This window comes from Lissotriton helveticus, chromosome 5_1 (assembly GCF_964261635.1).
Source record: "Lissotriton helveticus chromosome 5_1, aLisHel1.1, whole genome shotgun sequence".
Classification (NCBI taxonomy): domain Eukaryota; kingdom Metazoa; phylum Chordata; class Amphibia; order Caudata; family Salamandridae; genus Lissotriton; species Lissotriton helveticus.
In genome coordinates this window covers 1689537506-1689565471 of record NC_136065.1, presented here as the reverse complement: position 1 = coordinate 1689565471, position 27966 = coordinate 1689537506, and the positions used below count along the sequence as shown (strand labels likewise).

Sequence of the window (27966 nt, the reverse complement as noted above, 5' to 3'; positions counted from 1 at the left end):
ACGAATCCCCCCCACATTAAGATTCAATTTTTTCCAGCTGCACTTCAAGCTTTAAAGCGGAAGAAGCGGTATGAGCAGCAGCTGAGTCAAATTGATGGCACCCTCTCCACTATTGAGTTCCAGCGTGAGTCTCTGGAGAATGCCACCACTAACACAGAGGTTCTCAAAACCATGTCAGAGGCAGCCAAAGCCATGAAGGAGGCGCACCAGCACATGTGAGTATCGTCATTGTTATTGCTATGGATGTTTCTTTCTGTATTGTACTGTTCAGTGGGCACATAGATGCTAGAGTGCGTGTTGTTCTGTATGAGATCATAAAGGGTGGCCCTTGCTGGCACAAAAATTCTCTTCATGGCTTGGAAATGCTGTGCTCCCCTGTGTGTGTGTGTGTGTGTATATATGTGTGTGTGTGTGTATATATATATATATATATATATATATATATATATATATATCTATATATATATATATATATAGATATATATATATATATATATATATCTATCTATATATATATATATATATATATATATATATATTCTTTTCTCGTGTGAACTTATCTACAATGGAAGTCTAGTGGCGGTGCCCAATATTTTCCATATGATAACTGGGGGAAGCCAAAGTGTATCCCACCCCCTTGCAGGCCTCCTCACCCCTACACTGTAGTGGCATAGGGTTTTGGATTTCTTTAAAAATATATATCCTCTTGTCCAGTAGACAAAATGTTATAGAACTCTACTTGTCCGTGAAAAATATCCACTTGCCCCCTCTACTGCATAAAAAATAAATTAGATGGCCGATACAAAACCTACCTGTACTAGGATCTGTGTCAGTGCAGCATTCTGCAAAGATACAAGTGTGAGGTGCATGGTGATGTGACCTTTGCATGCACAATTATTGTATTTTCCACTTTTACGGCAGGTGTGCAGTTTAGTCCTTTTCAATGCAGTTGCCAGCAGTTACTTGTGAGATTCTTATATGCATAGAAGTAGTACCGAGGAGAAGAGTGCTCAATGGGGAATTATCACCATACTTTATATGTCTTGTGCTGTCTTCTGTGTTCTTGCATTTTGCATTCACCCACAGAGTTTATAGTACATGTTCCATAGCCTGTCCCTGAAGGTGTGGTTCTCTGTAATTATAGATACCTGTAGGATAGATGCTTAAATATTGGGAATGTGATAGCCCCAGATTATGATGGAAGAAAAAGGTGGTGATAACTTGAATTTAAGAACTTGAATTTAAGAACTTATCAGTTGGTACATTAACTCAAAGCAGTTTATCCAGTTCTTATAGGTTAAAGACACTGCAACTCCATAGAGGTGCCCATAGGTGCCAGGGTATCAGGAAAGAGAATGACTCTGTTTTGCAGGAGCTGGAAAGCAAATCCTTGAGAATCGGCACACGCCCCTAACCTAGGCATCACCATTTAGTTTAGCTAAGTAATAACTGATACCTGCCTTTGCACTACTTTTTCACGTAACTCCCAATCGCTGATATTGGCAGGTATGTAGAACTCTACAGTACACAACCCAACTTCTGCCACGCCTGGGAGGGCTGGCTTGCTGGGTGCGATTGTGGCCAACTCGAGTCTTGTAGGGAAAGGCCTCCATGTTCCAGTCCTGCACTTTGGCCAGTTTTTCTTGTGGGCAGTCTAGGAGGAAAGAAATGAGCCTAGATAAGCAATGAGCTTAGGGTCGGCACCCACCTTTGCTCTTTGTCTGTTTCACAGCCTTACCAGGTAATGCTGGTTGTGTAAGGAGCAGCATTGTCGTGTTATGTCATGTGCCATTTCTTCAGTACTATCAATTGCAGCATGTCTGATAGTCTGGAAGAAAAACCGGTCAGGCTGTTTCCTCTTCAGTTGTGCTTCCACAGCCAGCAGAAGTTCGGTGTCTGCATCTGAACCCTCCCCTAGGTTCTATTTGCTAGTAGTAAGCAGCATTTCACGGAGAGTGACTCAGGGTTTTCGAGATACTCACAGCTGAGTATGTAGAAATGTACTTATGGATACTCGTGTGCCATTACACATTGAAAGGATATTTCTCAGCCATTGTGATTGTCTCGAGAACCAGAGTGATACAGCTATATTCTGATTCAATGTCTAGTTGACCAGGGATCAAATTTGATTTGAAAACGTACAGCCTGCTTAGTAAATTCTCAGGTCTAGGGTATCTGTTTATATAAGCCCCACAAAGCAGTGGCAGCAGATGAAAAGTCTTTGGGTACAGACCTTTTGACATGTACTCCCTGAGGTAGATTCCTGTTGGCACTCCCCAGTCAGTTTAGTCTCTATACGTGGAGTCTTTTCCCTTCATGGATGGGACTTTTTTGGTTTATATGTGCCTGCGTTAATGGAGAGAGTGGATGTTATGTTACCTGAGGAATAGTAGTGTCCTGTTTGAAGCCTGTGTCTGTGCTGCATGAGATGGTATCTCTCCTTTGGAAAGGCCATCCTTGTCTGCACATACCCAATCCAAGAATGTCCTCTGTGAAATCTGTTCTACATGGTGAGTGGGCCAGCCATTCATTCCTTTTGTCCAAGTTAATTTCCCCTTGCTCAAGTGCAACCCACCCATCCCCCTCTTCCTATGTTTTCATTGCATTTTTAAGCAACATGAACAGATACAGAGTTTAGTGTGGCCTGGAGTTAATATTTGCAATGACCTGTTTAAAAGTGTTTATTGTATTTAGAGTCCAGGAAAACTATACAACAGGGTGGTAGACTCCTCCAGGTGGAGGAGTGTTTCAACCTTTTGAATACAGAGGAACAGCTTGTTGGTTCTAATTTTCCTTCTTTGCCATTAGAGAAAGTTAAATGCTCACCCCCTGAAGTTGTCAATCAAGGGTAATAGCGCAACTACTCACCTGTGAGGGTCTTGAGGCTCTGGGGGAGGTGGGGAGCAGATCTGTCTAAGTGCTGGGGTCATTCAAAGAGCCAGGTCTTGAGGTGCTTCCTGAACTGGGATAGTGTGGGAGATAGACTGGGGTGAAGGGGTAGGGTGTTCCAGGTCTAGGAAGCGTCTAAGGGGAATCACTTTCCTCCTGTTCTGCTCTTGTGGATCCGTGGGATGGTGGTCAGGGCGAGGTGGGAGGAGTGAAGGTGTCTTTTGGGTGCATGGAAGGAGAGGCAGCTGTTCAGGTATGCTGGTCTGGCATTGTGGAGGGCCTTGAAAGCGTGGGTTAGTAGTTTGAAGGTTATTCTTCTGTCTGCCGGGAGCCAGTAGAGTTTGCAGAGTTGTTGCGTGATGTGGCTGTGCCGGGGGAGGTTAAGGACCAGTCTGGCTGCAGCGTTCTGGACATTCTGGAGCTTGCTGAGGTTTTTCTGGGTAACGCTGGTGTTTAGTGCGTTGCCGTAGTCGAGTCTGCTGCTGATGAGTGTGTGAGTGACAGTCTTTCTGGATTTGGTGGGGATCCATCTGAGGGTCTTGTCTGGGTTGAGCTTAAGGCAGCTATTCTCTTCTTCCTCGAAAGGTCCCTCTCCAAGTGTGTTTCACCTAAACATGCATCCCCATAATGTCAAGGTAGGATAATCCAGCAAAAACAGCTGCATTGGTATGTTTTGTCTCTGTTCTATGGCCTGACCAGAACAGAATAACAAGAGGTAGTGTTTATCGACCTTGCTCACAATGCTCAAACGAAACTCCAGGAACAGGCAGAGAACGAGCACAGCAGAGAGTTCTCATGTGAAAAGCATAAACAGTCAAGCAAAAACCAAGACATGCTGTGTTGTGCGTAAAAGCAGGATCATGGCTACCAGGCTCATGCTAACCTGAAGATGTCGACAATGACTCCAGCAACCACGTGACCATAGACTGTGGCTGTGAGGGCCTTGGGTGTGAGGAGGTCGATAACGTTGGTGAGGGAGCGCGGGGCCAGGTGGTCTGTAGATGAGGGTACCACAGAGGGGGATTTTCAGGTTGGTCTGGATCTGGAAGTGCAGGTCTCCATGTGGGTTGTGCGGTCTTGTGGGTGGTCTGGTGGAGGGTGCTTTTGTGGGCGACGGCTGGTATAGGCGCTCCATGCTGATGATCTTGTAGCTGTCGGGGTTGGTGTTCTCTGGTGCTGAGCTGGCATTCGTCCAGGTTTCCGTAAGGAAAGTGACTGCGGGTTAAGCAGTGTTGAAGAACTCCCAGATCTCCGTGGCATGTTTGTGGAGGGATCGCACATTGAGTAGGCTGCGGGTGAGCGATTTGGGTGTGGTGAGGGTCGGTTGGTTGGGTGATGGAGCTGGATGAAGGTGCAGCAGCAGTGAAGGCAGGAGAGCGTGCCGTTGGTGTTGCTCGGCATCCAGAGCTGGCAGTTGCTTCCGGAGTTGAGATCATGGAGTCATAGCGGAGGCAATTCAGGAGGCAATGGTTCCTCCCACTGGGCGCGGATGGGCACAGATGGGCTTGCCTTTGGTGCGGCCGCCATTAAGTAGGGTGAGGGCGTGGGAGGGCGTTCGGGTCAGCTGGGAGGCAGGAACAGTGCAATGGAGGGCGCGGAGGGAGGAAAAGGATGAAGGAGGCGCGGGTAAAAGAAAAGGGGGCACAGAAAAAGAAAACAGTAAAAAAGGGAAAACAGGGAAAAACGGGGAAAAGGCACAGCGAATGCTTTGTGCTGCTGTGACCCGAGGACCGACATCTATGCGTGAAGAGCAGGACTGACCAGGAGGAGACGACTTGATCCCACCGACACAAAGCACAGCTAACCAGATATTACACACCTTAAAAGCCTAAACAGACAGATGTCTGCCAGAAAGGCTGAAGGGAGCATACCCTCTCGGAGCATACCCTCTCTTCAGCCCAGCTGGCCAGAAGAAACAAAATCTATGAACTGCATCATCTTGGTCTTGGAGCTGCTATGCCATCTGTCTTCAAGCTGGCGAGCCTGCACTTTCACAACCCATCCTGCTACTGTAGGATCCCACTTTCACCAGTGCCTAATCCTGCAGAGAGAGGCACTCATTCTTGCTGCATGGCATTGAGCACCAATTTTGATGTTTGCCTAAGAATCTGCAGCCATTTTGAACTATCTTTCTTGCCTATAGAGTTCCAGAGATCTTGACAATTCAAACCACAGTTGAGGACCTGACTGATAAAACCATTGGTTTCAAGAGATGCTCACGGTCCTGTGCGTGCACCTGTGACTGGAAAACTTTAACCAGCAGATTCCAGGATATCCGTATTAAAGTTTGAGGTAACCTTGGTGACTATGTAGTGCTCCTTAACCTGCTTCTACATCTGATCCATTAAACAAGCTAGTAACCAGTTGGATCCTAAACTGGTTTCTGAATGTCAATGGCTTGAACTGTGCTATGAACAGAAACTGATGTCCGGCTCCATTGTCACTACTGATTTTAATACCTGATATCCAATTTGTATCAGTGACCTTATCAGTCTTGACCATGCGCCCAATGTGAACAGTCCAGCCGGAACTGCCAGGCCAGGTCCTCTCTGGACTGGAAACAAGCATCCTAGGACCGGTTTCAGGGTTTCACCCCTCATCAGCTAGGAAACCTTGACTCCAGTGCCATGGAGAGCTCAGGACCCACGTCTTGGCATGGGTTAGTGAAGGGACCTGGTCCAGGAGTACTACATTTGTATTTCTAGCACAAATTTGTTTTGCCGTAGGGCTTACCCTTCCAACCTAGAAAGAGTCAAGTGGCCAGAGGGAGTAATTGGATTTTACAACTGAGGTGTAATAGTATTTGTGACTCTGGGACACTAGTGGTCAACAGTATCCATCTAGGACAGTGCACTGTCCCACGACCCCAAGGAAGGCTTCAGTCTAGCACTTGGGTCGCCAACCTTTTCTGTAATGAGCGCTACTTCTGATCTGTGAAAATCGTCGTGAGCTATTGAAGGGCATTGAACTTGCGCATTGTTACCAGACACCCCCTCGCCCAGCTTCATTGACTTTAATCTTTATGTCCATGGAGCCCAATACTATGGTTTGAACAACAAACTGTGACTAAGGGTACTATGATAGGGTCGCCATGTGCGTCAGTAAGTGCATCGTCTGTGGGGTTGTATGAACAGGAGTGTGAATTATGTCTATGGGTGATAAAGAGCCAGTGTCATATGTACTTGCTGCACAGGACGTACCTTTTCGCCATATGTGGCACCATTACATGTACAACACAACCAGTTTTGTTATGCTGGAATTTTGCAGTGCAGAAAAATGTTCTGCAGAAATGTTCATGGTAAGAAGCGTTTCAGTTATAAATATGGTAGCACGTCTACCAGCCACTGGGAGCAAAATGTCTGCTGTGTGTAAATGCGACACTTTGAACTGTTAGAAAATTCAACGGCAGAGTTAACTCTGTTTAGATGCACAACATAAAACTCATTTTAATTTTCTCACATGTCAGTGTCTTTATAAAAAAGCATGCATGTTACTACTAGTGGCCTGTAGACATGGTGCCATATTTATAACGGGAAAACAAACAGTCATTTGTTTAAATGTGAGAAATTTAAAGTGAATAAACATGCTTCATAAAACATTAGGACTTAAATGGCTTAATTTAAAGTTGAGAAATATTGTCTTCGTAGAAAAGAAATTCTTCACTCTAAATTTCTCCCAAATAAAAGAAAATAACAACAGTATTTTTCAGATACAAATATGGCAGTCTTCCAGCCACTGGGAGCAAAATGCCTGCTGTTTGTAAATGTGACACTTTGAAAAGAGAATTTGTTTTTAAAGAGAGAACTTAATAATTAAGTTAACATAAAAAAATTTTTTTTTAATTTAAAACATTCAGAAATCTCATTCTGTTCTCATACTCCAATATTGAGTTGAGAACGAATGTATTCAAGAGTAAAATACCTCAATGCTTCAGTTCTGAACCTGTGTGACCCACATGCGTCATAAATCTGACTGAGCGCTGCTCATTATCAAGCTCTGCTATCTTCAGGCTGATAATGTAAAATGAACATAGCCTTTCCTTAACTTTAAAAGGAAGACGCAACATTGTATTGCAGTTCTTAGTTAAAAATGAACTCCAGGCCGGTAGCTACTCTGAAGGTTTCTTTTCGCTACTGGTAGCTCATGGTTGACTAGTTGGAGACACCTGTGTTGGTGGATAGATTTTCTTGGTGCAAGCACCAGAAGGATTTTGTTTTTATTATGAGAGCGCGAGAAAAGACCTTCCCAAATGTCCTGCGATTAATTATTTATTTTTATTTGTGTAGTGTGATGAGAAGTATAAATAAAAAGTCAATGTTATTAGACACTGGCTGCTTCTTTTTCATCGGTGCTCGATGGGGCATAACTCCGCTCCGGAGAGGTACCATTGACATGTCGGGCAATGTCCCCTTTCCAACTTTACCTCTCCCTATTGGATCCCTACTTGGGTATTATTACAGAAGGGCAAACTACCCATGCAATTGGGGGGAGGGGAAGAAGAGAGCAGATTTAGCCCTTTTCTCCTTTGCTGGTGATGGTGGGGGAGGAGTTGGGCTAGACATATGGCATTCATGAAAAGAGGGATACCTACATAACGGTATACAGATCTTGGAAGTTAACCCTATTTTGCGATCACAGCCAAGAGGGATGAAACCTTTTAGTTGTTCTAATTGTTTGAACACTGAAATTTTATTGTTAGATCTTTATGTCAAATTGTTGGTAGTTACATTTTTTGTTGTGTTGCAGGGACGTGGATAAGGTAGATGATCTCATGGCAGATATCACAGAGCAGCAAGAACTGGCACAGGAGATTTCCGATGCCATCTCCCGGCCGATGGGGTTTGCAGACGATGTGGATGAGGTATTATCTGCACCCTTTTAAAATTATATTTTTGCTTTTTCCATACATTTCCTTCCTTCTCATTTTTTTCCTTGACATTTTTCCCCTTGTCGTCCCTCTTTGTCCTCACATTTTTACCTTTTCTCATTCAATCCCTTCTGAGTAATATTTTCCCCATCACTGGCTTTTCATTTTGACTTGACTTTACCAGCTCTCCCTCTACTTTTTCATCATATTTAGCTGTCAATTGATGACTTTTAATTATTGTCATGCCTTTTACTTTATTGCTAGCCATATTTGTATTCCTTTTTATGATCTCTATTCTTACTCTATCATCATTTTGTTACCCACCTTCCTTCCTTTCTTTCATTATGTTTCTCTCCTCCACCTTCAGTCCTATTTCTCTGTTGACTTCTTGAGCACGGGCAAGTGATGATCTGTACCTTTGTCACACAGGATGAACTCTTGGCTGAGTTGGAGGAAATGGAACAAGAGGACTTGGAGAAGGAATTGCTGAATGTGGGAGAGGATGAACCTGCCAAACTTCCCAGTGTTCCAGCCACCCGTGTTCCAACTGTGCCAGGTACAGTTTGCTACAAAGCATATTAAATGCCTTAAGATTTAAGGCAAGTAGTGGGCAAACAAGGGTGCTCTGCGGATACTGCATGTCTTTTCGTTGCTGCTTCTAGGGCCCTAATGTAGGAGTAGCAGGGCTGCTTCTGGACAGGATTAAAGTACACTGGTAGAGCTACAGTTGCAAGGGCTTCAAGGACCTGATCTGTGGTGTGGCTGTGGTGGCACTCCCGGGGCCAGTTGGGAGAAAATACTGGGGCAAATCAGAGCATAGAAAAGCACTTTAAATCCCACCACCATCCATGCCCGAATTCCCCAATTCTAAATTAGGTGGTTTTTGTAGCAGGCTGAACGATCGGCATTATTGGGAGTTCTCAAAAGTGCAAATGAGACGCACTTGTTTAAAGCCCCCATTGATACTTTCATTGTTTATGATTGCGGTTGCATCTGTGAACCTTTTTGGTAACTGGCCCACTACTAAATGTCTTTCCTTCCATTACCTCTAGAACTTTTGATTTAAATTGAACCTCCTCCCACCCCTTCACAAGCCCTGTGTCTCAAGACAATACAGTAGTCAATATCCATATTTAGTGTCAGCACAAGAAAACTACAAATTTTGATATTGTCTCACTGATCCAGCAGGACAGTCACATTATTATCTCTATTACATGCCAAAAGATAGTCCTGCAGCATCCAAGTTAGCCGTATATACAGCAACCAACATTGTCGTTGAGCACCTGAAGAAACCTTGAGGAAGCACTGAACGGCTTTTGAATCAGTCACTTTTATCTCCTTTTGTCCAATATTTTCTCGTACATCAATGAGGAATGATTCAGCAGCATCCAATAAAAAAAAAAGTGTGTTCTGCTCTCCATCACCATCTTTAGCCCTGCAACGCAGCTGTAAAGTAATGTTACGGCCAAAAGCAATCGTTCTTATTTTTTATGCAGTGAATTTGTGAGTATCCTCACATAGTGGGCCTAGTGTTTTCAGAGAATATCATGTTTTTTTCATCCCTCTAGCTGTGTTTTCCCTGTCTGCTGGAAGGCATGCAGGACGACCTCATATGCTGTAGCATTACTGAATTCTGCAGTCTTTAAACTTTTCCTATCCTTATCACCCCTGAGTTTTTTTGTTGGTAGAATATAACATCTTTACGCACACTCACCTTGGGAGAGTCTCCGGGTAAGGACCTCGTTGACGAAGAATGTCGGGATTGTCTCTGTAAGTGGCCTTTTATCGGGAATTATCTAAACTCGCAATGGGTGAGTTTTTGCTACATTCACTGTGCCTTCAAGCGTTTTCCAGTCAATTCACCGAAAGTATCTTTAAGGAGAAGGCACAAACCTTGAAGCAGATAAAAATATTTTCCCCAGTCAGGGTTTCTGAGATGGAATATTCCGTGATAGGTATACTGTTAATTTATGCACTATGACCAAGTATTTCTCTTTGCTGCCAAGATGCCACCTGTTGCAATTACCTTTGTGTATAGAGGGGTGTTGAAAGTCCTGCGGTGCCATTTGGATGAGTATCTCACTTCTTAATGGCAATTTATTCTCATGCTCCTCATCTCCACCAGTCATGTCACTTGAGGGGGATAGTTAGAACCACAAAAAATCCCAAAAGTTTCCCACTGGTTCAAAAACTCCTCCAATGCTCCTTAGTGTCTAGAAGCCAGAGTGGGTACATCCACGACAGGCAGAGCATGCCCATGCAACACACTGGCTGAACTTGGATGAACTAAGCTCCCTCTCCTCATGGTCTTCTCCACTACAGTCCTGGTGGCAAGCAGAGGCTCAGGTGCACTGTTGTAGTTTCCCTGTAAGGGAGATGCACACCTGTCCCCTGAATGAGAGATCACTGGCAACCTTCAGGCCCACCACTAAGTTGTCTTCCAAAACCCAGCACTCAGAGCCACGAGCAGGGAGGAGCCATCTTGATTGCCAATCTTGGATGGATGAGACCGGTATTTGCTGTCTGATCCTCAGGGTAGATTGGCAACAAAGTGCTCTGCAAATCCGCAGTCACTTCCACAAGCAAGAGTTTTTTTGCATGGTTGCTTGTTTGCTGTTGGCAGTCCAAAGGAGATGTAATCCCACTGACTCAATGACGAGATGCGCCCTCTAACGAGCTCTGCTTGACTCGCACTCCAGTGCAGACTCTGCTTCACTCTCACTCACACAGACTCTCACACCGATGGTAGGTAAAAATGGCATCAGAAAACAGGTTGGTTCTGTTTTCCAGTATTTTCTAATTCTGTGTGTGAAGATGAAGTGTGAAATAGGTCTAGACTTCATCAAGCGTAAACTTGGTGAGCACAGTTGAGGGAAGCAACAAATAGGATGATCCAACAAGGCAACAACAGCAAAAAAGGACATCTGTATAGCAGTATTATTTTTTTCTGCCAGTAACTATTGCCTGTCCGGTAGAATTGCTGGTAGATCAAGAGTGTTGCAACAAAATTCAGAGGTGAGGTCCTGTCATCAATGTTACATCCCTGAAGTAATAGACGATAGTGTCCCAAATATACGACTAAAGCATGGTGTGGTAGCGTACTGCAATTTACAAAGAGCACATTTTCCATTGAAATGGCTATTAAATTTGCAGTAGCCGTGCAGTTTTACTTCTAAACATATAGTGCAGGAATTAAAACACGTAGTAATTTGGTATCCGCGTATATTTATCATTTGCACTTCACACAAGTAAAATGACTTGGTTTTTTTGATCCTATTAAAATCTTGGTTTCCATCACACTTCGGAATTGCAAAAAAAAATTTACTTTTCTTGCTGCTGATCTATTTTGAAATATTTGTTCCATTAATTTACAACTATTTCAATTGCGTTGCATGTTAAATAAGCAAACATTTGACATCCTACAGCCTTTCCGTTTTGCACTCCTGAACCCGAGGGATATAGTCTGCTGGTTCACATTACACATTTTCATCACTGTACCATTACTTAAAGGAATATTAAAACAAAATCTCCATGTTAAATATACAAGCAGCAACTTGTCAAAAGACTGCCTGGCATTTCACATTTTATCTTTGGACGAAGAGCAAATGCAACATGATAGAAGCAAAATTCAAAGGTCCCTTTTTTGTCATTCTCCAGAATTCCTGCAATATTATTTTGGGAGTTTTGCAGCACCCTTACTTCCAGCACCTATATGCCAGACAGACCCCCCACCCCCGTGATTTGAAAGGAGTTTGTAAGTTCTTTGCATTATAGGTAATCTGTGCCTCTCAGTCGCCATGATCAGGGATTAGTTCAACGACTGTGACTACTTTGCATGTGCCAGTGGTCTTAAAACCACTAGGCAATTGAGTCTTTATGAGCACATAATTTTTAACCCTGGATTCTTCCATCTAAGAGAAACCCGATACCGTAGGAATGCATTATTTTTTTATTTTATTTTGAAAGTTTTATATAGCGCGAACAAGATCTTTGCAGATAATAGAGCGCTTTACACAGGCTGGTGGAAGGGTAGGGGTAAGATATAACAAAAGGGGGGAGAGAGAGAGAAGTGGATTCAGTCTCCCTAGGCATTATGAATAAACAAAGTAGAATCCACTCAGAGGGTGGCAGTGGTCCCTAACGTGATGGGGAACCCACAGTGTTGTTTAAATGCCCCTCACACACCAACAGGCCCCTTGGTGTCATGCTTCATCATTGGGGCCTTCGCACCCCTCTACGGGATGCGGCGTGCTACGACTAACGACTACGTAGGAGCACTCAGTAGTGAACTATGTGAGGGTGTGTGTGTATATTGAGGGAAGAGTGTGAGTGAGGTGAGGTGAAAAAAGTGAGTAAAAAATACCTGGCACGTAGGAAAACAATTATTTATTATGTCCTCGGCTGGTATTGATAAAAGGTGCAGAATCTGGTTGAAAAAATACGTACTAGGGTATATCAACCATTAAGGTGACACCTTAATGGTTGATATACCCTAGTCGTAGCACGCCGCATCCCGTAGAGGGATGCGAAGGCCCCAATGATGAAGCATGACACCAAGGGGCCTGTTGGTGTGGAAGGGTAGGGGAACAAGGGGGCATAGTAGGTAGGTAGATCATCAAGTTCATGTACATAGCAAAAATATTACATATAGTACAGGTATGAGGTAGCAAGGCTAATATACTGATATATATAGACTGATATAAGTCAAAACACATGTGCAAAGGAATATATAGGCTATATCAATAAAATACTGGAATACTGTTCGCAATGTAAGTCAAACGCATTGTTCAAGTGTATTTAGCCATAAGGATACTTTTCACTTCTTTCTTAAAAAGAAGGGAGGAGGAGATGAGCCTCGTTTCAGGAGGAAGTGCGTTCCAGATCCTGGGCGCCATTCCAGAGAAGGAGCGTTTGTAAGTTTTTTCCTTTCGGAATCTTCGCGGTTTCAGCAGAAGATTGTTTGTGCTCCCGGTAGTTCTGAACCCGCCGGAAATTGTCAACTTATGAGTGAGGTAGCTTGGTGATTTCAGGTTTATAGCCTTGTGCGTCATGCAGGCAATTTTCAGCTGTATTCTGGCTTCAAGAGGCTGCCAGTTCAAGGATTTGAAGTCCGGGGAGATATGCGAGTGTTTTTTTGATCCAGTGATGAGTCTCGCTGCCGCATTTAGTGACGCTCTGAGGGGTGCAGTTGTCGTTAGGGGGAGGCCGCAGAGGGCCACGCTGCCGTAGTCTATGCGAGGGATGACTAGAGCTTGTACTGCTGTTTGGAAGTCTTTTGCTGGAAGGAAGGGTTTCAGTTTCCTCAAGGTATTTATTTGGAAGTTTGCCCCCTTAGTAGCCTTGCTGATATGCTGCTGCATGTTGAGGTTGGTGTCAAGTGTTATGCCTAAGGATTTTGCTGAGTCCACGATGGTCGGTTGGACATTGAGTGCTGTTGGGTGCTTAAGCCATGTTTGTGCAGAGGATATTTTCGAGGGAGGTGAGATTAGGAGGAACTCAGTCTTCATAGCATTGAGTTTGAGGTGGTTATCGGCCAGCCAGGATTGGGTGCTTCTGATCGTTGAATTCAGACTCAGGATGTCTTTGGGGGAATGTAACTTGAGATATATTTGAGTGTCATCGGCGTACATGTAAAAGTGTACATTGGATGCTTGTAGCAGGGTGGTGAGAGGCTCCATAACTAGGTTGAACAAAGAAGGGGATAGGCAGGATCCTTGAGGGACACCTAACGATACCGGTACTGGGTAAGACATCAGGTTTTTGCTCTTGAATTTTTGAGACCTGTTGTGTAGGAAGGAAGTGAACCAACGAAGCACAGTCCCAGAGAAGCCCATTCTTGTCTTTAGGAGATCGAGTAAGTTCTCATGTTTCACTGTGTCGAATGCTGAAGAGAGATCAAGAAGGATGAGGAGGCAGGTATTATTTTGATCTAAGATTTGGATGGCGTCGTCAATTATGTGAGTCATAGCGGTTTCAGTGCTGTGCCCTGCTCGGAAGCCTGATTGGTGTGGGTTGAGGAGATCAAACTGCTTTGTCAATTGTAGTTGGACGCATTTTTCTAAAAGTTTGGCGAGAGTGGGAATGTTGGTAATCGGACGGTAGTTGTTTAGATCAGTGGGGTCGGCTGTTGGTTTCTTCAGTAAAGGTGTAACTTGTCCAACTTTGAGGGAGTCCGGGATGGTTCCTTGTTGTAGTGAGCTATTGATAATTTTAGTCCAGAGTGGGAGTAGCAAAGGGATGAAGTCTTTTACGGCGTTAGCAGGAAGAGGGTCAGTGAGGTGATTGGATGGTTTTAGGGTGCTGAGTATTCTGTCAATTTCTTCTTCAGAGTAGGTGTCAAAGGATGACCAAGTCGCATTGTTTTTTAGTTTATTGGGAGTTATGCAGTTGGGTATTGAGTAAAGGCTTGCGTCATTGAGGAGGTCGCTCCTTATATTGTCAGTTTTTTTGTTAAAGAAAGCTGAGAAATCTTCACAGGAAGGAGTAGTGCTCATAATGTTGACAGCTGGGGGTTGTTCCTTAGATTGAGATCGGATTAGCTCGAACAGTTTACTTGGACGGTTTTTTGCTTGGTCTAGCTGGAGTCTGAAGAACTCTGATTTTGAGCAATTTATTTTCCTGAAATATGCATTTCTCTTTTTCCTCAGAGTTTTAAGATGCAGTGCCGAGGGAACTGATCTCCAGGTGCGCTCTGCCATTCGCATAGCCCGTCTCTCTTCATTGAGACTCCTGTTGTACCAGGGGTTGGATGTCTTAGTGGATACTCTTTTCAGTTGCATTGGCGCCATGGAGTTGAGATAGTGGTCAGTTAGGTCCTGGACGTCAGTAACGTCGGTAGGGGGGAGTAGGAGATTGCAGCTGTTAGGGGGTAGAGAGTTTGGATTGAGTTTCCTCATGTCTCTTTTCCAAACTTTGGGCATGGCGTATTGTACCGGGATGAGTTTTACTTTTTCCTTGATGAGGAATGTGAAAATATGGTGGTCTGACCAGTCACAAGGTTGGATTGAGTCAAGTTGAGTGGTGCCTTCTTTGGAGATGACCAGGTCGAGGATAGAGCCTTTGTCATGTGTTGGGGTGTTGCAAATTTGAGTGAGGTCAGAAGCGATAAGGACATTTTTGAGGCTATTAACTACTGCGTCACTGCTATCATTCCAGTGGAGATTGTAGTCACCAAGGTAAATTTGTGTGTTTTGCCGTCCTGCGTTGATTGACATTGTGTCCATGAGTTGTTGGGAGAAGAGGAGGTTGTCCCCCGGGGGGTGGTACATGATGTGTAGTGAGCATACAGGTTTGTTCTCACTGATGACATCAAGGCAGAAGTATTCACAGGAGGTAAGAGAAGGGGCGGTGACTTTATTAATAGAGAGGTTGCTCTTGTAAATGCAGACGATTCCGCCGCCTGTCTTGTTGGACCTGTCAAGTCTAGTGATGCAGTAGTTGGGGGGGGGACTAGGATATCCATGATAGGATTGGAGGATTCAGTTAACCATGTTTCAGTTAGTATGGCCAAGTCAAGGTTCCTAGACAGGATGAGGTCAGCGACCTCCGTCGAGTGTTTTTGGGCCGATCTACAGTTGAGAAGTGTGCATTTGAGTCTGGGGGTGCAAGGGGAGGTGGAGGGGTCCATAGTGAGAGGGACTTTAGTGAGGTTGTCGGGAACAGAGCCTCTGTTGCTATGCGTGGGGTGCCTAATAGGGTTGGAGAGAATCGTAGGGATGGACATGTGCGTGGTGGCTAAGCTGTTTTGGGTTGCCGGGACATATGTGCTGAGTAGGGTGTGTATATCGCGGTCCGAGAGAGTCTTGATTGCGCGCAGGGGGCGGTTGGCGGTATTGCGAGAGGGGATGGAGGTCCAATGTAAGGAGCGATTAGGATGTGTCTTGATGGTGTGCTTAGGCCTGTTGGAGGTATTGCGAGAGGGAATAGAGGTCCCAAGTATGGGGTGCCTAGGATGTGGGGGGGGGGAGTTGATGATTCGTTGAGAAGTGGTGGAGAGGGGGGGTGCTCGGTGTGCGTGAGGAGTAATTCTTTGAGTGTGTGGAGATCTTCTTTCACTTGGAGGAAGGGTGGTCATGATTGCGTCCAGCGTGCCGTTGGGTATGGGGTTAGAGTTATTGGAAGGGTAATCAGTAACAGGAGGGGTGAGGCAAATGCGAGACGTGTGGAGACTGGTCGATGCGGGGGGGCAAGTGTAGTAATGGGGAGTGAGAGTGGGGGCGAGAGGTTGAGGGGGGAGTGGGGACCAGGAGTGGAGGGGGAGATAAGGGTGGAGAGTGAACTGTTGAGGGACGAGTGGAGGCTAGGAGGGACGGGGGTGCATGGGGTGGGGGGGGAGATGTTGAGGGTTGGGTGTAGGTCTGGAATGGGTTGAGTGCCGAGAATGGGGGGGGGGGCGCTGTTGGGGGAGGAGTGCTGTTGGGGGAGGAGTGAAGGCTAGGAGTGGCGGGAGTGCAGGGAGTGGGGGGGAGATGTTGAGGGAGGGGTGTATGTCAGGAGTTGTTTGAGTGCAGAGAGTAGGGGGGAGATGTTGAGGGAGGAGTGGGGGCCCGGAGGGGGGGAGCAGGGAGTGGGGGGGAGAGAGGGCACTGTTGAAGGGGGAGCTAGGTGCGGCGGGAGTGTAGGGAGTGGCGGGGGTGGCGATATTGAGGGGGGATTTGGGATGGCATAGAGTCTGGTTGTGAGGGTCAGAGGCAGTCCTAGCAGTTACTCCATGCAGTTGCAACTACTGGAAACCCTGCTCTCTGCTAACTCACTGTTGTTAGAAGCAAAATTATTAGCTGTAGGAGTACTTTCTGTGTAAGAAGTGGCAGCGAATTCTAACTGGTTATCATAAGCATCAAACTTGGCCCATTCATAGGAATACATATGAATGTATGTGCAAGCCCTTCTTTGATAGATCTGGGGAAACATGCAGGCATTTTACATTTCTGGGGATGTCAGCCCGAACTGCAAAATTGGAATGCTGCCTTTTGGTTTGCAACCTTCTAAAAATGGATTTAGTTAAAACAAAAAAAAATGGACACATTCTTGTCATTTTCTTTTTACCAAATCTGTCAGTCTGTTTGACTTTCTTATAGTAGGCCAGTAAATCAGACCCCTTCCCTGAACGCTACTGTCTTTTAGCAGAAATATAAATCTTGCTGCAGAAACTAGTTTCCTGAAATATGAAAGGCAAAGGAACTTATTCATGATACTTCCTGGATGGATGCAAAGAATGGTCTGAAGCAGACTTGGAGATTGCAAACAAATTGATAGAAAAATTAACAATGTTAGCCTTTCATCCCTCTATTTCTGACTTTAGCAGGTCGACTGGCTATGTTCCATAGACTTGCACAATCCATGTTTTCATATTCTAATGAATGTTTCTTCAGATCACTGCCAGTGCAAGTCACTTCCATTAAGCTTGACATTAGCTTCACATGCCTTTTTGAAACTCGTGGTAGGGAAATATCTGAGGAGGAAAAGTTTGTTCATATACCCATACCTGCCCGTTAGGCTGATTAAAAGCTTATTCTTACAGGTAAGCTCCGCAAAACTTCCAGACACACCCCTTTCTCCAGCTCCTCTTACTTCGTCAGTTATTAAAAGTTCTATTCATTTCCAGTTGATGTTAGTCATCACCTAGGGCCTTTCAGAATGGAAAAGTGTTTCAGTCGGAGTAGAGACTTTTTCTATCCAACATTTTTTCATGTTCTTCTTTTCTCGGAATACATAGTTTCCAAAAGTGCTTCAAACGTCTTCTCTGCTAGGCTTGGCGGCATTTTGAAATTTAATTTTAGTGCAGGCACACCTGATAAAGACTATTGCAGCAGAGCTTAGGAGACTAATCAAACAAATGTTTATGGAACTGAAATGTCAAACTAACTTAGTCCCCAGGCTGGTCTGCAAACAATGCCATGGTGGTGTTTTCAACAGAATGTTATGAAGGAGGTTGTTCCTTGAAGAGTTACCCTTAACAATTATAATCAGAAATCCCCAAACAATTTTTCATGATGTCGGAAGTTGCCATGGATGAACTCCAAATTTAGGGCACCTGGATCTGGGATGAATTTTTGTATCCTATAAAACTCCTTGAATTTAGGGTGGTTTGTCTGGTCCTTTCTACCATAGGTAATATTAGTCTGTCCTGGTTCAGACTGACTTTACCACGACCAGCTAGTTGGGAACAAGGTTGAGAGTCCAGTTCTTAGAAGCACAAACAATTTGATGCAGACTGTTAGCCAGAAATCTCGAGATCCTAGAAAGACACCTTTGGATGTTAAAAGTTGAAGAAGATGCTCTCAGCAGAACTTCAAGAGATTGTCTATTCTCAAAGTTAACTGGATAGAAAATCATGATTTTATTAAAGACAAGGATGCTAGTATTATGCACAACCTTATATTTACCACGTATTTTTTTATTTTGATTTATTTTTGGAGTTTTATATAGCGCTAGCCAGACCACGGAGGTATCGGAGCGCTTTACAACATTTGTCCGTAACAGTCTAGTATACCAAAAGCTTCAAATAGAACAACATGAAGTACTAGATCAATAAAACATCCACGGAGTACATAAATCCCCAACCTTCCAATCTCATCCTCTTTTGTTTCTTCTCCACATCTGATAACTTCTTTAACCGTCTTCTACCTCCTTCCTTAAACTAATTTCACTGAAACTCAGAAATTTCCCTAAAACTATCCTTAAATCATGCTCCTATAGAGCAACATATAAACAATTGTAAATTAGTGTCAACCTTCTTTGTTGACACAATTTCTTCACCTTCACTATTTTTTTCACCCTCCTCAAACCACCTCAAGTCTGGGAGGGAGCGATAATGCTAGCCTCCTGGTCGTTAACAAAATCACGATTTGCTAAACAGTTAACCTCTGAGAATCAACATTTTATCTTTTATACATGTTTTAAGTCCTTCATAAGTTGGTCTGCAACATACTTATCTGGCTTAAAATAGAAATTTTATCATTTGACCAATCTGCTGCTTTTGAATTTCAACGTAAATTACCTCCCGCATTTAACACTTTCGATGCCATTGCTCTTTGTATAGAATGCACCTTGAACCTATTCAGATTCACACCCGATTCATGCATTGTTTACCCATCTTGCTATTGTTTCCATGGAACCTGCTCCATGCGGCCTCATATACGAGATGAGTAATTGTTCCACTCTTAGAAACTCCCTCACTGTTGCCGCATACACTTTAAAGCATCTCATTACACACAGCTTTGGATGATCATCAAACCTGGGGTAAAAAAAAGCATCTGTCATAGTTTTAGTTGTCTTTCTCACGTCAAATAACACACCAAGTGGGTGATGAAACCTACCTGTGGTCTGCAGAGCTCTTGCACCTGAAACCCTCTTAACTGAAACCATACACAATAAAGTGGCTAATTTCCATTCTAAATGTTTTTTCAGATTCTTGTTAGCTTGCCATTTATCAAACAACTTGAAAATCAGATTAACATCCCAAAGAGTAGTGTACCTTGCACTGGTGGGTTCCTTAAATGAATGCCCTTGATAATTCAACAGACTAATTGTCCCCTTGTCTACAGACAATCCGTCAACCAGAGATTAACCTGCTGCAATCTGCACTCTATCGCAATTGACCGTTCTTTAAGTCAGACTTTTTTTTATTAATCTGCCTAGAAATTTGCCTAGAAATTTGCAACTATAATCTCATCCACCTCAACGGGATCCAGGTCCCTTTCAACACGCCAGCGTAGCCAAATGTTCCATTCACCTGTATATCTCTTTCTAGTTCCTGGTGCCCATGATCGTATAATAACTCCGAAGCTTCTCCTGAGCGATTCTATCCGATTTCCTGAAATTCTCCAAACTAGAAGATTGAGTACTCTTCATTTTCATTTTCATTTCAAGAATCTTTATTCGGTGTTTAGAAAACACCATAAAAGCACACACATATATACATAAATGAGAAAAACATTAGATCTTAATCGAAAACATGACACCATAGAAACACACAAATATATACACAGCTAAAAGAAGCATTAAATCTTTGTCAAGATCCTTGTACATGAATACAATAAAAATCCCAACATACAGGGCCATAAATTTAAAATATAAAATCCCTAGTTGTTCATTCCTCTCCCTTCGTCATCCTTAAACGAACCGCCACCTTGATAAAATTCATAATACAACATAAGGTTAGCGGATCAGAGGCTTGTTGCAAATAAACTAAAGCATCCATAGCATGTTCCAATTTAGCTTTTTTTTAGTATGTCTACTAAAAATCTGCGCCTGGGCATAGAAAAATAGGGGCAAAGCAAAATAAAATGAAGGGAATCCTGCGGAGACCGATTGTCGCAGCCGCAGGGTCCCTTCTGCTCAATAGACATGGTAAAACCTGGTGGAGAGGCCAACAGAAAAGGAAGTAAGTTCAGTCTGAAACGACACATAAGGAATCTGTCCTGTACATTATGTACAAGATACAGATAGGGCTCCATACCCTCCACACTCTTGATCAAGTTATAAGCCCTCACAGACTTTTTCTCTCCTTCAACCTCCGCACGACATTGGATTTTCCGCTCTAGGAAAATTTGCCCTACTTGTTTTTTGTGCTGTGCTAGGATGGTTGTGGGGTTCCTGAAAAAATTTCCGAACCCTAACTCTTCAAGAGTGTTTCTCACATATTTGAGCCAGGGGATACGCATACAGTGAGTCCTACTCAGGCAATCCAGTAGAATTTCTCTGGTTAAATATGCGTCTGGATTTGCCCAAATTTTTAGCCATGCCACAATTGGCCTCAATTTTAATGAGTCCCCCAGGTATGGCCTCCCTAGCTCCCTATGAGCAATATATCCAACAGTACTGGGTGGTACCCTCAGGATAGATTTCATGTGTCTATTCTCTTCCTGTTCAATACTAGCCGTATTCACAAAGCCCCAGACTTCTGCCCCATAGCTTACTTTGGAACATGTTACAGAGTCGTACAGGATCATCATCTGTTCCGGGCTCCACCTGCCCAGCCTCCTGCCATAACCAGCTATGGCCCCATTGGAGGCAATCATTTTATTACAGCGTTCTTCCACCAGGGACTTAAATTGGAGAAGACCATCAAAGGTTACTCCAAGATAGGAGAACGTTTTAACCTCCTCTAGGCGGTGGGTGCCTATTGTATAAACTGATTTCGAGGAGGGTTTTTTGCCTGCCAGGAGCACATAAGACTTGCTTAAGTTGACAGATAGGTCCAAGTCACTCATAAAGTTGACGAACCCATCTATCAAAATTTGCAAACTTCGGGGTGTGCGCGCAAGCAGAACCGCGTCATCTGCATAAAGCAGGACAGGGATTTGCCGCGACCCAATCCTTGGAGAATCTGCTTTTAGACCCAAGAGTGATTGTTCTAAATTATTAATATAAAGGGAGAACAAAAAAGGGGCGAGGATGCAACCCTGTCTGACTCCACTTTTGCATGGAAAGGACTCAGACAATCCCCCCTCCCTATTAAATCTTACTGTGGCCGTGGTGTCAGTGTGTAGCTCTCTTAAGATGGTAATTAGACCGCTCTCAATCCCCAGACCTGTCATCATGTCCCACAACTTCCCTCTATTGACGTGATCGAATGCTGCTGCCAGGTCCATGAAACCCATGTAAATGGGCTCATCACTGGCCAGAGTGTATTTGGCAGTCAGCATATATAGGTTCAGGCATTGATCGCTGGTGGACCTCCCTGCCCTGAACCCGTATTGGGTATCAGAAAAGATGTTATTCTCTTCGGTCCACTCTGACAATCTGTTCAAAATTGCCCTTCCCAAAAGTTTTGCTGAGACGTCGATCAGGGAAATAGGCCGATAACAGCTAGGCTCGTCCTTATTGCCCTTTTTAAAAATTGGCACAATAATTGCTTTGGACCATGATGGGGGGAGACCACAGGAGATGGCGGCATTTAAAACCCTAGTCATCAAGGGGGCCCATAGGTCTATATTACTAAGAAAGAGGTCAGGGGGAATTCCATCTGGACCTGGGGCTTTATTCTTGGTTAGGCTTTCCATCCCTACAGTGATCTCTTTAAGAGTAAACACTGCCGGTAGTGCGTGGCTTTGGGATGCTGGTAGTTCTACAGAGTTACCTGAATCATGATTGTACAGACTCCTAAAGTGGGTAACCCACTGCTCCGGTAGGATATTGGTCCCTATTTCTGGAGAATCATTTTCTAAAAAGGTCGGATTATTAATGATTCTCCAGAACCCCGCTAGGTCCCTTCTTTCCCCAGCCTCTCTCAGATCTGCCCAGGCATCTGCCTGCAAAGCAAGTTTCCTCCTTTTGGTCTCTTTTCTATATTTATCTCTGCTTGCCCTGATTTTTTGTGGGTCCCGTGGTTTTAACTTAAGAGAGCATTTCAATTCCCTCAGTGCTTTAGAGCAATTCTGGTCAAACCACCGGGGATTGACCAGGTTACGTATGGGCACATTGGTCCTCAATAGCCCATCTATCAGATTTGCAATGTGCTCAAACTTTTCTAATAATCTTGCGCCCTGTACTTCCAGATCCAAGCAGTCATTTATGGCCCGGAGACCCATGTTGCTCAAGTTTTTATAAAATTTTGCCCCGTCTATTCTAGACCACTTCAGTCTCCTGCCTTGGTCAGTGACCCTCTCCCCTATCAAGTGGTGGACATTAGGTCCTCGTCCCGCCCTGTATATGAACGTTAAAACAAGCGGGTTATGATCACTGAAGCTGTTCCAATCTATCCCTGCTAATTACTTTGTTGACCAGGGATCTCGAGACCAAAATATAATCTATAATAGATGAACAGCCCCTGCCTTTAAAAGTTGGTGGGAGTGTGCCGTCCGGCTGTGGGCCTATCATATTGATGGTATGCTCTAGGTCATACTTCAGCCGGAGTGACCTAAGAGTGTCTCCAATAAGTGAGTGAGAAAAATGAGGCCCCTTCTGAATTGGGCATTGCTCCCAATCTGTATTTACTTTAACTAATGCAGGACAGAGATGGCAATTAAAATCCCCCGCCACCACCAACCCATGGGATGGGCCCTTGTTCTGAGATGCGATTTCTTGTCCCAGCCTTTGTTCGAGTTCAGTCAGTACCGGGGTAAGGTTATTTGCTGACTCGGTATTATACAAATTAAAAACAGAAAACCGTAGCCCCTTTCCATGAAACCGAACTGCCTGGATCCCGTGTGAGGACCAATCTGGGAAGGACCAAGTGCCTGGAAGATCTAGATCTACATAGAGAGACAGGCCACCCATAGCTCTCCCAGAACTAGACTTTCTCGCAGGTACAAAAAAACACTTGTAACCCTGCAAGTGATAGTTATTCTCCACTGCCCATGTCTCCTGTACACATATAATATTAAATTTCCTAATGTACTCAGCCCATTCCTTGTTGTGAAATTTACCCGCTATGCCAGCTATATTCCATGAGATAAGTCTCACCTCCGCTCCCCTCCGTTCCACTCCCTCCTGATCCCTTGATCTTAATTCCAACAATTGCCCTTGAATTTCCTTTTCAGGTACCCCTCCTATGTTGTTTTTAACTGTTGCCTCCGATTCAACACACATTAAATCCACCATGCCAATCGCCGAAATTTGTACAGCCTTTAAACTTAGCTCCTCCCATGTTTCTGCTAGGTCGCCCTTTTTAAAACAGCCATGGGAGGTATTATCTGTATGTCAGTCGACCCCCTCTAGTCCATACAAACAGTTGAACTGGTTATGAGTATAAAAGGGTTGTTCCGGTCGGCCGACTATCGGTCTGGGGTGTGAGGCCTGATGTCTCCCCCTCCTCCCAACCCTCTCCCAAGTATCATGGGTTTGGGGTTGCTGAAATGGGCCCGGGTTAATTGGGAAAAAGAACGACACATGGAGGGTCTGGATGGTAGATTCCCTCGAGCTATTTTTTCCCTGACATATAAACTCCACCGTGCCTGTATCCCTAAAACTCACTAATATACAATCCCCTTTTATAGATTTTTGTGTTCTCCCCACCCATGGTACCCTTCTTACCATTATTATTTCACTATTGAAATGTGTCGGAAGGGGTCTGTTTGTATTTAACCACTTGATTACCCTACTTTTCAGGGCACGAAAGTCCTCCCTTTCCCCTTCCTCAAGTGGGGGGACACCCGCCATGACTACCGTAAAAGCGTTAGTCTCTGGGGGTAAGTTAGGTCTGCGTGGTCTCAGGGTGAGCTTCATTAATGGGGTTGGGATAGTATTACCTACCGGCAATGCCGGGGGAACAGGTCCTGGCGGATGGGTGGGCATATTGGCAGGGGGAGGTTTGAATGTGACAGGCTTTTGTCTTAGGAGTTGTTGTTGTGAGGGAGCCACATTCACGGCTTGTGAGGGGGCTGGAGTAACAACACTATTTGCCGTCAAATGGGGCACTGCGGTAGGGAGAATGGGATCAGATTGCGCTCCCTGTCGACCAGCTTGAGTTTTCAGACTACCTAATGTCGCCTCCAAAATGGTTAGTCTGATCTCTATCTTTTTAATGCTTTCGCTGATCGGCAATAGCAGGGACCTTAGCAGGAATTCTACATTTCCAAGCGGGACAACAGACAAGGGAATGTTAGCAATAACCGCTCCTGTGTCTTTTATCGTGCCAGGAGCTGAATCCTTAACAATGGGTTTTGGGTCTAAGACCACCGGTGGTTTTCCTACCGGCATTGGGGTTTTTAGGGACTTGCCAAAGTCCGAGTGTAAAAGCTTTGGTTGGCTCTTCCCTTGGTTACCCTTAGTTTTCCTCCTGCGCTTATTGGGGGGAGGTCCAAAAACTACTTGAATGTTAGACGGTTTAGATGTGGCTTTCCTCGGTTTAGGGGCCGGGGGAAGTTGGGACACTAAATCAATTCTCGACCTAATAGGACTCGGGCTATTGCCTGGCGCTGAGCTTATAACTGCCCCTGGTGAGATATTAGTACAATCCCTCAACAATAATGGGACATCATCAATTCTAGACAGCTCTTCCCTGGGAGTAAGGACTTGATCTCCCAGGAGGGTGTTTTTCATATTATCAATTGAGCGTCTCCGTTCAGCCCTTAGCCTAGACAGGTTACACTCTTTATCCCCCTCCCCTGCTTGCCGAGTAAAGTATTTTTCAAGAGTCCGGTTTTTGGCTACAACTGGTTTCGATGGGGTGCTCTCTCTTACCGGGGATGGCATGGTCTTCGTAGTGAGTTCCACTCTACCGGGGGATCTGAGTCAATAAATAAACTAAAAAGTAATAGTCCCGAGCCAAAAAATCCAAGAGAGTGGGCCCAGCCCGGCCTCCTTCGGCCCCTGACGGCCACAGACGGTCCCGCCCTTGTCCCGGGCTTCTCCCGGGCGCTCCCGCGCCGCGGGGAGTAAAGCTTGTAATTTATGGGCAGGCTGCTAGGCTGATGTGGGGGCGTGGCTAGCAGGGAGAGCGGCCAGGTGGCAATCGGCTCGGGTTACCAGGACTCCTGGGATATGGAGTCCGGGTCCCACGCTCGCAGCCCTGCGCACGCAAACACACACCCAAAAAACAGTTCCAAGGTCAGGAGCAGGGAAGGCTGGATGGCGCTGCGGGACCCGCGAAGCGGGTTCCGCGAGGAGTAGAGGTGAGCGCTGAGTCCGTCAGCAACAGAGTCCGCAGTAATGTCCCAACCTCCGTTTGCCAGCTGGGTCTTTTCACGCTGATGTGGGGGCGTGGCTAGCAGGGAGAGCGGCCAGGTGGCAATCGGCTCGGGTTACCAGGACTCCTGGGATATGGAGTCCGGGTCCCACGCTCGCAGCCCTGCGCACGCAAACACACACCCAAAAAACAGTTCCAAGGTCAGGAGCAGGGAAGGCTGGATGGCGCTGCGGGACCCGCGAAGCGGGTTCCGCGAGGAGTAGAGGTGAGCGCTGAGTCCGTCAGCAACAGAGTCCGCAGTAATGTCCCAACCTCCGTTTGCCAGCTGGGTCTTTTCACGCTGATGTGGGGGCGTGGCTAGCAGGGAGAGCGGCCAGGTGGCAATCGGCTCGGGTTACCAGGACTCCTGGGATATGGAGTCCGGGTCCCACGCTCACAGCCCTGCGCACGCAAACACACACCCAAAAAACAGTTCCAAGGTCAGGAGCAGGGAAGGCTGGATGGCGCTGCGGGACCCGCGAAGCGGGTTCCGCGAGGAGTAGAGGTGAGCGCTGAGTCCGTCAGCAACAGAGTCCGCAGTAATGTCCCAACCTCCGTTTGCCAGCTGGGTCTTTTCACGCTGATGTGGGGGCGTGGCTAGCAGGGAGAGCGGCCAGGTGGCAATCGGCTCGGGTTACCAGGACTCCTGGGATATGGAGTCCGGGTCCCACGCTCGCAGCCCTGCGCACGCAAACACACACCCAAAAAACAGTTCCAAGGTCAGGAGCAGGGAAGGCTGGATGGCGCTGCGGGACCCGCGAAGCGGGTTCCGCGAGGAGTAGAGGTGAGCGCTGAGTCCGTCAGCAACAGAGTCCGCAGTAATGTAATTCACCAAAGGATGTTCTCTTCTGGCCACATCTCGCAAAAGCCCTTTTCCTGCCTATCAATATTGGATCCTCCACAACCAACTCCATAACTCCTGAAACTGCGAATTGCTAATAACCTGGCTTTCATTTCCAAACAATTGATATGTACCTCCCTTTCCAAAATACTTCATCTTCCTCCTGTCTCCTGAGCATCCAGTCTTGGTCCCCATCCTAGATTGCTTGCATCCATCACATAGTCCGGTGTTGCTCCAAAAATTGCCCAGCCATTTCAATCCTGCAAATTTTCCACTCACCAGTTCAACTCCTCTTGCGCCTCTGCTGTCACCTTCACTCTGTCTCCATACAACCGACCCATGTTCAAACCTGATTTCTTGAGTCTTTGCAAAACCCTGTAATGTAAAGGTCCTGGAAAAATAGACTGAATCGAAAAGTAATTTTCCTGACTGGTAACTGCAACTGTGTCTCAGCACCTTGATTCATAATCAATGTGTCGTCCAGATAAATAATCGCACTCCCCCTTTGAGGTAACTCGCTACTGGTCCCCACACCTTTGAAAAACACCATGGTGCTGGCGATGGATCAAAAGGGAGATCAGTGAACTGACCTTTCCATCCGTACTGAAGATACTGCCGACTTATTTGTGCTATTGTTACTGAAAAATAAGTGTCCTATAAATCTAGATTAACAAACTCGTCTTTGTCCACTAAACTATCAAAAGATGGATCCTCTCCATCTTGAAGTGTGTGTAGACCATAAAATAATTCCACTCCCATGAATTTATTACTGGTCTCCATCCCTTGTCCTTTTTTTCACTACAAAAAGAGTACTTAAAAAACCTTTTGTTCCTCCAATACACATTTACCATTGCCCCTTTTTCCAACATTGCATTGATCTCATTTCACCTTTACTGTTTCCAGCACCCTGGAATCTCTTGCTATCTTTTCCCATGCTTTGAGATAACATTTCAACCTCCCTCCTGGCTTTCTCTGGATAGAACAAATTACTGTCTTCATACTCGTCTTGCCCTGTTTGAGATCCTGCCTGGGATCCCTTGCGCTCTTCCACAGTTAGTTCTGTACCTTCTAATTGAGTATGAAAACTTCCTGAATATGAGCTGCCTCTAAAAATTCCTGAAAATAGCAGTCTCCGAAAACTTTTCTCATAGAGACCTGCTCCTTGTCAAGGGCTGTGAAATTTTGAACATGTTTACCTAGCGAATAAACCAACCGAGCACCAAACAAAAGTCCTTAGGACCCTTCCCTAGTTTCTTTTTTTGCGAAATCTCCTAGTTTAGGACTTATCCTAAGCAGGACCGCTTTGCATCTTTCTGCTAGAAGTCCCGCATTGGCGTTGCTAATAAAATAGATAGCTGCGGGGCTGGAGCCAAAGCGCAAATGAATATCCATATCAGTACCATTTAAATAGGATTCTACCATATCAAAGATCCTAGCAACAGGCCGCAAAACATCAAGAAGTCTGTCTCCACATTGTTTCAACGACTTCTCAAGGCCCTTTCTCTTTAAGTTATGAGGTCTGGATCTAAATGTGGGTTTCATAGGCTCTTTGACCTTGATTACTGGCTGTGAACACTTAGATCTCATTAGATTTCACTCATTCCTTTTCAAAGGACGCCTTATCCAATATTTTATGTATTTAGCAACATGCCCTAACGGCCACCATTCTGAGCTACGCAGGTATCACCTCCTTTTTAGGACTCGCCTTTACCATTCCGAAGGAATGGGAAATGGCGAGAATTCAAGTGCTCGAACTGA

The 27966-nt window shown here is 45.1% G+C and overlaps 1 protein-coding gene across 3 annotated transcripts in view; it reads left to right on the top strand.

The window, feature by feature from the left end:
- The window catches only part of CHMP4A (charged multivesicular body protein 4A), a 51909-nt gene that overhangs the window by 8749 nt on the left and 15194 nt on the right, over positions 1–27966 (top strand). For all 3 annotated transcript variants that reach the window (XM_078644932.1, XM_078644931.1, XM_078644930.1), the window contains exons 3-5: positions 38–215; positions 7636–7750; positions 8186–8312. In XM_078644932.1, coding sequence (XP_078501058.1) covers positions 38–215; positions 7636–7750; positions 8186–8312 — 420 coding nt within the window. The remainder of the gene's footprint in view (positions 1–37; positions 216–7635; positions 7751–8185; positions 8313–27966) is intronic.